Raw genomic sequence first — 12545 nt, 5'->3', positions numbered from 1 at the left:
TCGTCAGACCCGTTTCAGAGCTGTTAGACAATGAGACTCTCACAGTGTTTGCTGCAAATGACACACCCATTCCCTGCATTGGCTGGATACAAGCCATCTTCAGATTAGGCAGGGATTTGTCTCCAAGCAGTGAGCTGCAAGTTCCAATATTGGTATCCAGTGACCCGGCTGTGGCCAGTGATCCCATCATCGGCTATAATGTCATTGAAGCTATCGTGAACCAGGAAGAAGTAAAAACCAAAGGAGGAAGAAAACAGCTAGCATACTATGTGAGTAAAGCATTTGAAATAACTGTACGCACTGCACATAATGTTGACAAGCTTGTGCAGAACAGCAGTGAATGCCCAGAGACAGGTGTGGTAAGGACTGGCATAAGAAGAGTGCCTTTGTCAGCTAACCAAGTCACCACAGTTTATGTACAGGCACACATTAGTTCACATGCCCGGGGCCCAGACATGCTCTTTCTACCTGATGGGGCTGACCCACCACCAGAGGGTGTAATATTCAATGATGTAATGGTGAAAATCCCAGACAGAAAAGTACCATATGTGCCCATCCCTGTGACTTACACTACAGACCACACCATTTATCTGGAGAGCCGTAAAGTGATTGGACAGAAACCCCTTCTCTGAGGAATTTGAGGGGGATGGTCTGCCTGGACTGCTGATGGCACCAGAAGGTACACTTTCCTTTTCCTTCCCCCCTCCCTATCTCTGTATGCAGGCCTGAGCAGAGTGCAAGAGGTGGTTGCTATGGTAATGGGATTTTTTTTTTTCCTGAAAAAGGATCATGTCTATACAAGAAGACGTCCAGAGAGGTGAAGAGGAAGAAACCTGAGCAGATATCAGACCTAAGGCCACCCTCAATTGTTTCAACCAAGCATGTTAAGATTCTGTTTAAAGGCGTACACTGCCTGGGTGTGGTGCTCTTTGTTCATTTGGGTCTCCTGAGTGAGCACAGACAAGGCAGCCGTTTTAACCTTGAACCTTGAATTGCTTAATAAATGTAATAAAATGTACTTATTTGTCTTCTTTCTCAAAAACCCAACAATTTTGTAAAACCTTGGGCCCGCTCTTGTCTGTCAGATGACGATTATGTTGTCCTCACTAAGCGACACGACCGCCTTCCTCTCCTCCATGGATGCTGGAAGATTTGCATTGCTGAGGAGGCCAAAACCATCATTCACAGTTGCTCTGCGTCCACATCCGCAGTGTTGGTTCAGGTTTCTGAATCTGTGGCTGTGATCAGCTCCACTAGTGGAATTTGTCTCTACATCACAGCAAAGTTCAACATTTTTGCAAGAGAATTTTCTCTACTTGATTTAGTTGCCTCTCAGACAATTTTCCACCCACTTGTACACATCCTGAGTGTGAGTCTGCTAAACAAGTAAACCAAACCTTTATTTCTTTCTGGCTGGTCTTAGACTTTTAATTGTGGGCTAGTCAAAGGTCCCCTTTTCACGTGTCTTCTTAACTAAAATTAGTATTGACGGGAAATTTTGTTTAGCCATTTCGTTTAGCAAATGGCTCTTAGCCTTGACTGAAGAGCTTGTTTAAAGACCTTTAGGAGTAATCCTGCCTCATCTGCATTTGAGGATAAATAGCAGTTGTTTCCTGTAGTCTGCCATCTTCCATGCTCGTACTCACATACTAGCTTCAGACAATTTTTATTTATTTATTATTATTATTAACCAGAAATTCACATAAAAATAAAACTCAACCATCAATCAATAATATCAGGATGTTAGGTCTTACTTGAATCTTTGGTAATTCTCCTCATGCTTTTTCCACGTTTGATTGTAGAGCTTTGTCACTTTATCAATGACTTCCCTGTAATGCACAAGCATTCCAGTACATTTAGTAACCTTCCTGCACTGGGTGTCTGTGAAGGTTCTCAGTCATCCAGGTCATCGTAGTCTAAGGAGCTTGAAAAGAAAAGCGTCTGGACTTTTAAAATTTTCCTTTAAGACGTTTCACCTCTCACCCGAGAAGCTTCTTCAGTTCAAAGAGCAAATGGTGGATGTGGTGGCAGTGTCCCCCAAGGGGGGTCATGTTGACCATGTTGACGTCTTCAAGAAAAATAAAGAAGTTCTGACACTTTTCTTTCCAAGCTCCTTAGACCTACTCCTTCCTGCAGGGGGCTTACATGACTTAATCTTGACATAAAAATTGTAATTTCTTAATGAACAAGTCATGGCAATGTTTGCTCTTACTTGCAGCCTTTGCAAAGTTCAGAGGGCTTTGGAGCACTTCTTTGAGGATTTGGTCGGTGAAGCTCGACAAAACTGTGAGAAACAAATAAGAGATAAAATTATGTTCTTATGTATGTTCTTTGGTCTTGTTTTTTTTTTTTTTTCTGTTGTTCTTGTTTTGTTTACATCTCACGGGAGGTAATTTGTGATTTTAACTCATTTATTAAATTTGATCCCTGTTCTTAAGTATGTTAAATATTTAAGATATTATTAGAGGGGTATATGAGTTGTTGGAAATTTAAAGATTACAAGTAATGCCGTAATTCAGTTGAGAGATGTTTGTACCAGATATTGTGTCTATAAACAATGAGGTTTTTGTTTGTTTGTTTGTTTTGTATTTTAATAGTCTTAAATGTCAACTCGAATATACCAACTGTGTTATTGGCAGCTGCTGTGCTATAAAGCACAGACAGTTTGGTGCAGGCTAAACAGAATAGAATAGAATAGAATAGAATAATCCTTTAATTGTCCCCACAAGGGGAAATTTGGTTAGTCTGCAGTATTGTATTGAAGTTTACAGCATTGCTGTTGTTGTTGAACAGTTGCAGAACAGCTTTCGTGTTTACAGTCATAGTTCAGTCACATCAGTGGTGCCAGAGATCAGTTTCAATTTAAGATGAAACTGAAACTGAACACATGACAGCGTAGGGTCATGTGTTAGTGGCTGTCCCCGCCACTAACACATGACCCTACGCTGTGTCACTGCATCATTTCATGTCTGGCACTGATCACCACCTGCACTCATGTATATATCTTTCTACGTAGCACTCATAATTCTTATTCTCATGTATATATGTTTGGCACTGATCACCACCTGCACTCATGTATATATCTTTCTACGTAGCACTCATAATTCTTATTCTCATGTATATATCTCATGTATATCTCATGCACATATCTTTCTTTCTACATAGCACTTTAATTCTTATTGTCTGCACTGAAGCACCGCAGCAATTTCCTAATGTTGTAAACCTCAACATCTGGCAATAAACCCATTCTGATTCTGATGATGAGGGTGTTTAAAAATCAGTGAGTCAGTGTAAAAGTCAGAGCTCAAATGTGACATGATATTTGGTTACAAGCTAGAGTGTGATATTAACCATCGCTAGATACCAATAGAATTCCCTAAATGCTGTCACTGCAAACAAAAGGAATTGAAGTTTTAAGTATAGTTTTAATGATAAAAGAATTAACCTTATTGGAACTTGAACTGCCCACTGCTTCACTGAGTGAATGGGTTAAATGCAGAGAGGGATTTTCCCCACGGGGACCAATAAAGTACACTTTCTTCTTCTTCTTCTTAAGAAGCGGTCCAGAGTAAGTTATTTACTAATATTAAGATATTTAGAATCCCCATTTAGCACTCCTATATGGCTATATATAATCAATATCAACAGTGACAGTAAGAAACACGTATAGTATATCTGCATATAGTAATCGGAATATGTTTCTGGTAACATTTGTGTGTAAACGTGTGCGATTGTGCCTGTAAGGACACATAAATACAGGAATACAGGAACTACCAGATAGCTGTTATAGGTCTTTTCTACCAATAGTGCAGTGTTGATTTGATTTACAGTTGTTGGTAAAAAAGATTTGTTACACAATAAGTGAAGGCATGTGCAGGGTTACTGACCCCATTGGAAGCGCAGTGTTGGTTGTTTTTTGTTTTTTATGTGCTGAATGAAAGAAGGTCCTCTATGTCTCGCTTGAGCTACAGCAACATCTGAAGGTTCAGTACCTCTTTGTAGATTCCCCACTTTGTGGTTTCTCAGCTCTTTACAACACCATACTATATATGAGTTTGTATTTCACTTTACATTTTACGTCTGCCTTTCTTTCAAAATGAATCCTAACTAAAAAAAAAAGTATTGTCAAAAGAAATTAAGTGCAGCCAAGTTAATTAGAAATATACTTTTGTGTAATACTACGTAATATACAAGTTATTCATGCCCAGTTATTTACAAATCAGTACCAATAATGTTGTGTGGTCAGAGTAAACCGGTCATGTGACTCTAACTTTATTTTCACTGCACAACAAAACTCGTATCAAAAGAACAATGCAAACAAAACAAACATACCAAATACTATGTATACTACCAAATACTAAGGAAATACAGAGTGAGAGCTGAGGTTTGTGGTTACGTATGAAAGAATGAATGACAAAGACATGAAGACATGTACTTCAGCTTTTACCAGAGTATTTTTTAACAAATATGTAATGTGTATTTCTACTTAAACTAAGCATGTTTGTATTTCTGCAACCTCAGGCTTATATTAGCATTTTACACAGCTTCCCAACTGTTGGGAAGCGTTCATCACAGTGCCATAAGCTACTTTTGATCAGAATACTTTGTTTCATGACCTCTGGTTTTTATCTGTAAGATACAAAGGTGATTACTCACCTGTCCTCGAACGCGTACCAGGTAAAAGTGGTCAGCAGACTCCCCAAACAGAGGAGATTGATCACAATCGAGAGCTTTTTCCTCATGTCGCTCTACTGCTTCACCTTTCTTAACACTTCGCTTTAACTCAGCTTTTTTTTATGTACTTTTACCTCATATGTTGATACGGTTATCTGCCCGGTATTAAATCTGGTTCTTTTATATTCTTTACGGCCAAAAAGACAAAAGTGCTCAAAGTGGTCAAACTCAAAAAATGATCTTTAATTTTACATATTCCAGAATATGGAGACCCAGCAGACACGCAGACATGTCAGCCAAAGTCTGAAGCACAAACAGGAAGCCTAGTTATATTTATATACTCCCTCTAGACGTCACACCACACTTTAAGTTTCAATCAAACACTCTGCTTAGTTTCACTTTCTGCCTGCAAAAGTATGCATGTAATATCCTGTCAGTACTTTTGGAACAGACTGTACTAAGAGACGGCCCTTTTAAACTATATTAAAAGCAAGTAACAATAAACACTAAATAAGGACTAACAATATATTTATTTCATGACAGTTCTTCCCCTTTTCGTGTTTCCCAAGAAACACGACATAATTCCTAATCTATCCCATTAAGTCTACTTTCATGTGAGAATAATAGCTAGAATATAACAAAAGAAAATGTTATATTCTAGCATATTCCTTTCAATTGCCCAACCCTTTAGGTCCTCCATCCCCTCAACGAGTTGTACATTTTCAATGTTCCCTTATTACTATAGCATAATTACTTGTATCCACAACAAATAAATCAAACAAATAAATCAAGCCCTAATACAGCAACTCGCGTTTACGCTGGGCTGTGAGCTATCGTTCCTTCTGTTCCGACCATCCCCTTTTGACCCCACTTCTGACTCCCCTCAATGCTCACTATAAAATCCAATCATATATGATTAACTTTATCCTATTAAGAGGTACCATATTACTCTTTGGAAACAGCCTCAATAGAGTTGTTTTTTCACCCTCTCTACGGGTAATTGTGTGGCTGTTATATTTTTTTGCCGATTTTTTTTCATTTAACAAGTACAGGGAGTGCAGAATTATTAGGCAAATGAGTATTTTGTCCACATCATCCTCTTCATGCATGTTGTCTTACTCCAAGCTGTATAGGCTCCAAAGCCTACTACCAATTAAGCATATTAGGTGATGTGCATCTCTGTAATGAGAAGGGGTGTGGTCTAATGACATCAACACCCTATATCAGGTGTGCATAATTATTAGGCAATGTCCTTTCCTTTGGCAAAATGGGTCAAAAGAAGAACTTGACAGGCTCAGAAAAGTCAAAAATTGTGAGATATCTTGCAGAGGGATGCAGCAGTCTCAAAATTGCAAAGCTTCTGAAGCGTGATCATCGAACAATCAAGCGTTTCATTCAAAATAGTCAACAGGGTCGCAAGAAGCGTGTGGAAAAACCAAGGCGCAAAATAACTGCCCATGAACTGAGAAAAGTCAAGCGTGCAGCTGCCAAGATGCCACTTGCCACCAGTTTGGCCAGGGGAGCTGAGGGAGGTGAGAATAGAGCCGACGAGTTGAATCTGTTTTTCAATAGATTCGACACCACAGTGTCTGCTCCCACCCCCACAACCTCACCTGCAGTCAGCCTGGAATCCAGAGCCACACCACTGTGCCAGCCTCTCTCTTCACATGTTGCCTCCTGTGAGATTCCTGACACCCCTCCCGCACCCATCACCTTCACTCAATACCAGGTTGAGATGCAAATGAGGAGACTTCACTCAGGCAAGTCTGCTGGACCAGACGGAGTGAGTCCCCTTGTCCTCAAGACCTGTGCCCCCCAGCTGTGTGGAGTCTTTCATAAACTGTTTATGCTGAGTCTGAGTCTGCAGAGGGTCCCGGTGATGTGGAAGACATCATGCCTCGTCCCTGTACCAAAGACGCCTCGTCCCAGTGGCCCCCAGGATTACAGGCCCGTGGCACTGACCTCCCACATCATGAAGACCCTGGAAAGGCTCATCCTGGACCAGCTGCGACCCATAGTAAGACCACATCTGGATCCCCTTCAGTTCGCTTATCAGCCTCGTCTCGGAACAGAGGACGCCATCATCTACCTGCTCAATCGTGTCTACACCCATCTGGACCAGCCGGCGAGCACTGTGAGGGTCATGTTTTTTGACTTTTCCAGTGCTTTCAACACCATCAGGCCGACCCTCCTGGGTGATAAGTTAGCAGCGATGCAGGTGGATGCTTCTCTGGTGTCCTGGATTGTTGATTACCTGACAGGAAGACCACAATATGTACGTCTCCCACAGTGTGTGTCTGACAAGGTGATTAGCAACACAGGGGCACCACAGGGGACTGTCCTCTCCCCCTTCCTCTTCACCCTCTACACCACAGACTTCAGCCACTGCACAGAGACCTGCCATCTTCAGAAGTTTTCTGATGACTCTGCGGTGGTTGGATGCATCAGCAGGGATGATGAGACAGAGTACCGGGCTGTGGTCGACTCCTTTGTCACGTGGTGTGAGCAGAATCATCTGCAGCTCAACGTGGCAAAGACCAAGGAACTGATCGTGGACTTCAGGAAGACCAGGAAACACTTGACCCCTGTTTCAATCCAGGGGGTCAGTGTTGACATTGTGGAGGACTATAAATACCTTGGAGTACACATTGACAATAAACTGGACTGGGCTAAAAACACCACAGCACTTTACAGGAAGGGCCAGAGTCGTCTCTATTTTTTGAGGCGACTGAGGTCCTTCAACATCTGCCAGAAAATGCTGAGGATTTTCTATGAGTCTGTTGTGGCCAGTGCGATCCTCTATGCTGTTGCATGCTGGGGGAGCAGGCTGAGGGTCGCAGATGCCAACAGACTTAATAAACTGATCCGTAAGGCCAGCAATGTTGTGGGGATGGAGCTGGACTCCCTCAAGGTGGTGTCGGAGAGGCGGATGCTGTCCAAGATAAAGACAATGTTGGATAACACCTCCCACCCACTCCATGACATGTTGGTCAGTCACAGGAGCTCGTTCAGTGAGAGACTGAGATTACCGAAAAGCACCACTGAACGACACAGGAAATCATTCCTGCCTGTGGCCATCTCCCTGTACAACGCATCCACTTAACACACTGTTTGCTGCTACAACTACACATGTTTCTTTTCCAAATATTTATTTATAAGTGACTTATGTATGTATGTATGTATATATATGTATATATTGTACTATTCTTAGTTAGCGTATTGTCTGTCTTGTCTTAATGTTGGTTTAAAATGGAGCACTGTAACAAAAAATAATTTCCCCCAGGGATCAATAAAGTATTCTGATTCTGATTCTGATTCTGATTTCAGAGCTGCAACATCACTGGAGTGCCCAAAAGCACAAGGTGTGCAATACTCAGAGACATGGCCAAGGTAAGAAAGGCTGAAAGACGACCACCACTGAACAAGACACACAAGCTGAAACGTCAAGACTGGGCCAAGAAATATCTCAAGACTGGTTTTTCTAAGGTTTTATGGACTGATGAAATGAGAGTGAGTCTTGATGGGCCAGATGGATGGGCCCGTGGCTGGATTGGTAAAGGACAGAGAGCTCTAGTCCGACTCAGACGCCAGCAAGGTGGAGGTGGAGTACTGGTTTGGGCTGGTATCATCAAAGATGAGCTTGTGGGGCCTTTTCGGGTTGAGGATGGAGTCAAGCTCAACTCCCAGTCCTACTGCCAGTTTCTGGAAGACACCTTCTTCAAGTAGTGGTACAGGAAGAAGTCTGCATCCTTCAAGAAAAACATGATTTTCATGCAGGACAATGCTCCATCACACGCGTCCAAGTACTCCACAGCGTGGCTGGCAAGAAAGGGTATAAAAGAAGAAAAACTAATGACATGGCCACCTTGTTCACCTGATCTGAACCCCATTGAGAACCTGTGGTCCATCATCAAATGTGAGATTTACAAGGAGGGAAAACAGTACACCTCTCTGAACAGTGTCTGGGAGGCTGTGGTTGCTGCTGCACGCAATGTTGATGGTGACCAGATCAAAACACTGACAGAATCCATGGATGGCAGGCTTTTGAGTGTCCTTGCAAAGAAAGGTAGCTACAGTGGGGCAAAAAAGTATTTAGTCAGCCACCGATTGTGCAAGTTCCCCCACTTAAAATGATGACAGAGGTCAGTAATTTGCACCAGAGGTACACTGCAACTGTGAGAGACAGAATGTGGAAAAAAAAATCCATGAATTCACATGGTAGGATTTGTAAAGAATTTATTCTTTTTATGCTCAGAATGCTCAGAATGGAATCGCAGTTTTCTTATTAATTAAAGACATAATAAATTTATTGTATATGTACTCCTGAATTTGATGAAAGTGATAAAAAAATAGACTGCTCTGTCTCTGTCTTTGTTCTGACATTTAACTAATTCAAAAGTTATTTCAATATTAATTTAAAACAAAAAAGTTTAATCTAAATCGATGTTCAACTTAACTCCTTTAAAGAAATAAAGTGTATGTAACTATCTGATTTCAACAGTGCTGTGAATTGAAAATTATCTTATTTTGCATAGAAATATACTGAACAACATACAAAGCATAATATATAAAATAACATTTACCTGAGTTTTTCTCTTTCAAAGAACTCTTTAATGTCAATGTACATCAGTACATAACTGAAACCGATTTCGTGCTTTATTTAGCCGTGGAGGGTAACAACTGAAAATATGAAATAAGCACACATGTAAGCTAAGACTCTCTAAAGAAACAGCATTGTTGTTGTTCGGCTTTTCATTTCGCCATTTGTTGATTCACTCGAAGAGTGATTAATGTAATATGGGTCAAGTGATCAGTTTGATATCAATCTACACCGTCATATTTACATTATTTGTACAGTACGAATGATTTGCTTTGGTATCTGGTCAAACTTAAACTTTCCTCTGTCTACCTGTCTGCGCTTCTTGCAGGCAGCAGCTTCTCCCCCCTCGCTCACATGCGTAAGTGCTGTGCTCAGTCTCCCAGTGCCTGAGCTCGGATCATACCAAAATTAGGGGGAATTTATGCACAGTGGTAAATTCCCCCTGTGTGCGCTATTTGCTTTGAATATTGTGTGTAGTTTTTGGTTTATACAGTTGTCAGGCATCTAACTATGAAACAAATTACACTCCAAAAGACCCCGGGCTTCTGAAAAAAACAACCCGGGCTTAAGCCCAGTAAGCCACGCCCCCGCTCCGCCAATGTCTCAAAGGCACAAACCACTAGTTTGGACTCTTAGCATCCTTTATATGTTGACTTTCAGGTGTTTCCATCAGAGTTAAGGTTTAATTTCTTCATTTAAACACATGTTATTTTTGTGGTGATTAAATCTTCACACTGTGAAACACTCTCATGATTCCAAATAGAAGCTAAAACATTTGAATTCAGTAATTTTAATACTGTCACATACAGAACATTAATTCATGGTTGAAACACAATTTTACTTCCTCTCAGCAAAAACCTGATGATATGATTTTGTCTGATTAATAAATTAGTCCTTATTGATAATGTGGAAACAACACCTTATGTCTGATAAGAGTGAGCATGGTGTGATGATTGTATATCCATGGCTACGTATAACTGCTCAGACAAGAAGCACAGAAAGCTCACAGTTCAGTTATTGAATGATTTGTTTTAATTTTCAGATTAACAGCAAGATGGTTTGAATTCTGATAAAACTGCTCTTTGTGTTTTCTTTAGCTCACGAAAGCATCCAAATACCACCCCCATTCAAAGCAAGGAGAGCTACAGCTCCTGCTGACGCACCGATTACCACTCCAACAGGTAAATCTTGCTGAGCTGCAGGTGAGAAACAGGTGTGAGGTGTCAGCTGTCAGGTAGGTGATGAGTGAAGAACAGAACAGAATCCATTTCCTCTTCAAACTGCTGTCAGACATTATCTACTGCACTCTGATCACATCACTCAGACCAGCTGCTTTCTACAAAGTCTCATCAACAACATCTTTAGAAACAAACATCAACAAGCAGGAAGCAGCTTCACCTCTGATCACACACACACTCAACTCTACTCACTCACCTGGAGGAACAACAACACTCAGTGTGATGCTGCTGATGAGCTTCTCTTGGTTTATTCCTCTCTGCATGACACGGCACTCGTACGCTCCAGCGTCATTAATCGTCATGTCCTTCAGAATCAATGACACGTCTCCATCCTTCATCTGTCTGTCCTGGAGATCCACCTGGTTCTTAAAAGATGGATGCTGGTATGATAGAAGAAGTTGCTGACCGTGGTACTTCAAGACATTTCCGTCTGTTATGTCAGATCTGCTTTGAGCTCGACACAGTAGAGTGACAGTTTGACCAGATTCAGCTGTGATGCTTATCGGGTCTAAAAGAGCAAACAGCACAGAGCAGAGAGGTTAAAGAGTCCAACATGCAATTAAAGACTTCACAGTGAGGAGCAAGTTTTGCAGCCCGCTGAGCTCTGCTGATCTGGAAATGCAGAAATAAAGTACAACGTAAAGGTGGCGACTGCGACTACTATTAATTATTATCAATCTCACTGTAGACTACAATTGTGAAGGGACACATGAAGAAATCATGCTGCTGTATTTACAGTTTTTATAGGCAAATATTAAATATACTTTTACATAAGGGGAGAATACAAGCAATAAAAACATTAAAAATCTATATGACTGCATGTTCAACCAGTCACACAAATGTTAAAGATTCCTGATCAGTTCTAATTCAGCTTTAACTTCATCGGCCCTGAGATCAGAGAGATCACATTAGCTACTCATATTCACAGTGGAACTTTTAATGTAAAGAGAATTCCACAAGAAATTAATTGTGCATTTAAAGCAAATTCAGTCCCACCTGCAGAGACGAACAGGATGCAGACAGAGAGCAAAGTCCAGCAGAGAGACGCAGATGTCACAGCACACATTTCTGCTTATCTAGCCCACACAGATTATTAGAAATGTCCAACGGATGATGGTATTAAAACTTGAGTAGATTCAGGTTTTTTCTTTAACCTCAAAGTGTCAGCCTGTGAGAACCAGTGTCTCCGTTCACAGCAGCTCATTGCCTTTTTCTCTTGAAGAAGGGAGAGTTGTGGGGCTACAACCATCCCATCAAAGGGTCCAACCCAACCCTCTGGGCAGCTTTACAAAGTCTGGAAATTTCAGTAAATTCAAGAATTTCTCCGGTTTCTCAATAGAAGGGAATAAAATGGTGCCGGGCAGGTTAAAAAGGGGACAATGTTAAGAATTAAATACTACACATATAATTTTTTGTTGAAATACCAGCTAGGATATAATATCTCCTATCAATAAATAACTTATACGGGATTAAAAATGCTGGAAAGGAAAGCACAACATCGCAAAGGTTACAAATGTAAATTCTAGATGCCTTCAATGAAAATAATAAAGGTGTTGCATGAAAAAAAATAAAAATAAAAAACATAAACTGATTCTGGGGGATCAGGTTGGTGGTTTTCAATGATTTTTCATGAAATGGCCGTTTAAATAACACAATACTTCTTTGGTTATTGTCCTAAGTGACTTTCTGCTTCTTTTCATTCTTCTTTCACCACATTCATTTGATTTTTAGTTCTTTTCCGGATCCTATTCGGTCTCTTTTTCTTAAGGTGCAGTTGCAGTCTGGCAGTGGGAGCAGTGTTACAGGTCAACTGTTTAGGAGGGAGATGGCGAGGGGAAAGAAACTGTTCCTATGTCGGGTGGTCCTGGTCTGCAGGCTTCTGTACCGTCTGCCAGAGGGCAGCAGATCAAAAAGTCTGTGTCCAGGGTGTGAGGGGTCTGTGATGATTTTCCCTGCCCGTTTCCGGGTTCTTGAGAGGTACAGATCCTGGATGAGGGCAGGGGGGCGCCGATGATCCTTTCTGCTGCCCGTAC

The 12545-nt window shown here is 41.1% G+C and overlaps 1 protein-coding gene across 1 annotated transcript; it reads right to left on the bottom strand.

Annotated features, from left to right (window-relative positions):
- Window positions 1–10283: 10283 nt before the first annotated feature.
- On the bottom strand, window positions 10284–11644 carry LOC146672433 (uncharacterized). The gene is made up of 3 exons (XM_085387048.1): window positions 11509–11644; window positions 10709–11020; window positions 10284–10470 (listed from the first exon to the last, which is right to left on the bottom strand). The coding sequence occupies exons 1-3, from the start codon at window positions 11576–11578 to the stop codon at window positions 10373–10375; spliced, it is 480 nt and encodes a 159-aa protein (XP_085243174.1). The 5' UTR covers window positions 11579–11644; the 3' UTR covers window positions 10284–10372.
- Between the last annotated feature and the right edge of the window lie 901 nt (window positions 11645–12545).

This window comes from Rhamphochromis longiceps, linkage group LG3 (genome assembly GCF_057381845.1).
Source record: "Rhamphochromis longiceps isolate RC_006_pf linkage group LG3, R_longiceps_female_GT1.1, whole genome shotgun sequence".
NCBI lineage: Eukaryota > Metazoa > Chordata > Actinopteri > Cichliformes > Cichlidae > Rhamphochromis > Rhamphochromis longiceps.
This window is presented reverse-complemented; position numbering and strand designations above follow the sequence as displayed.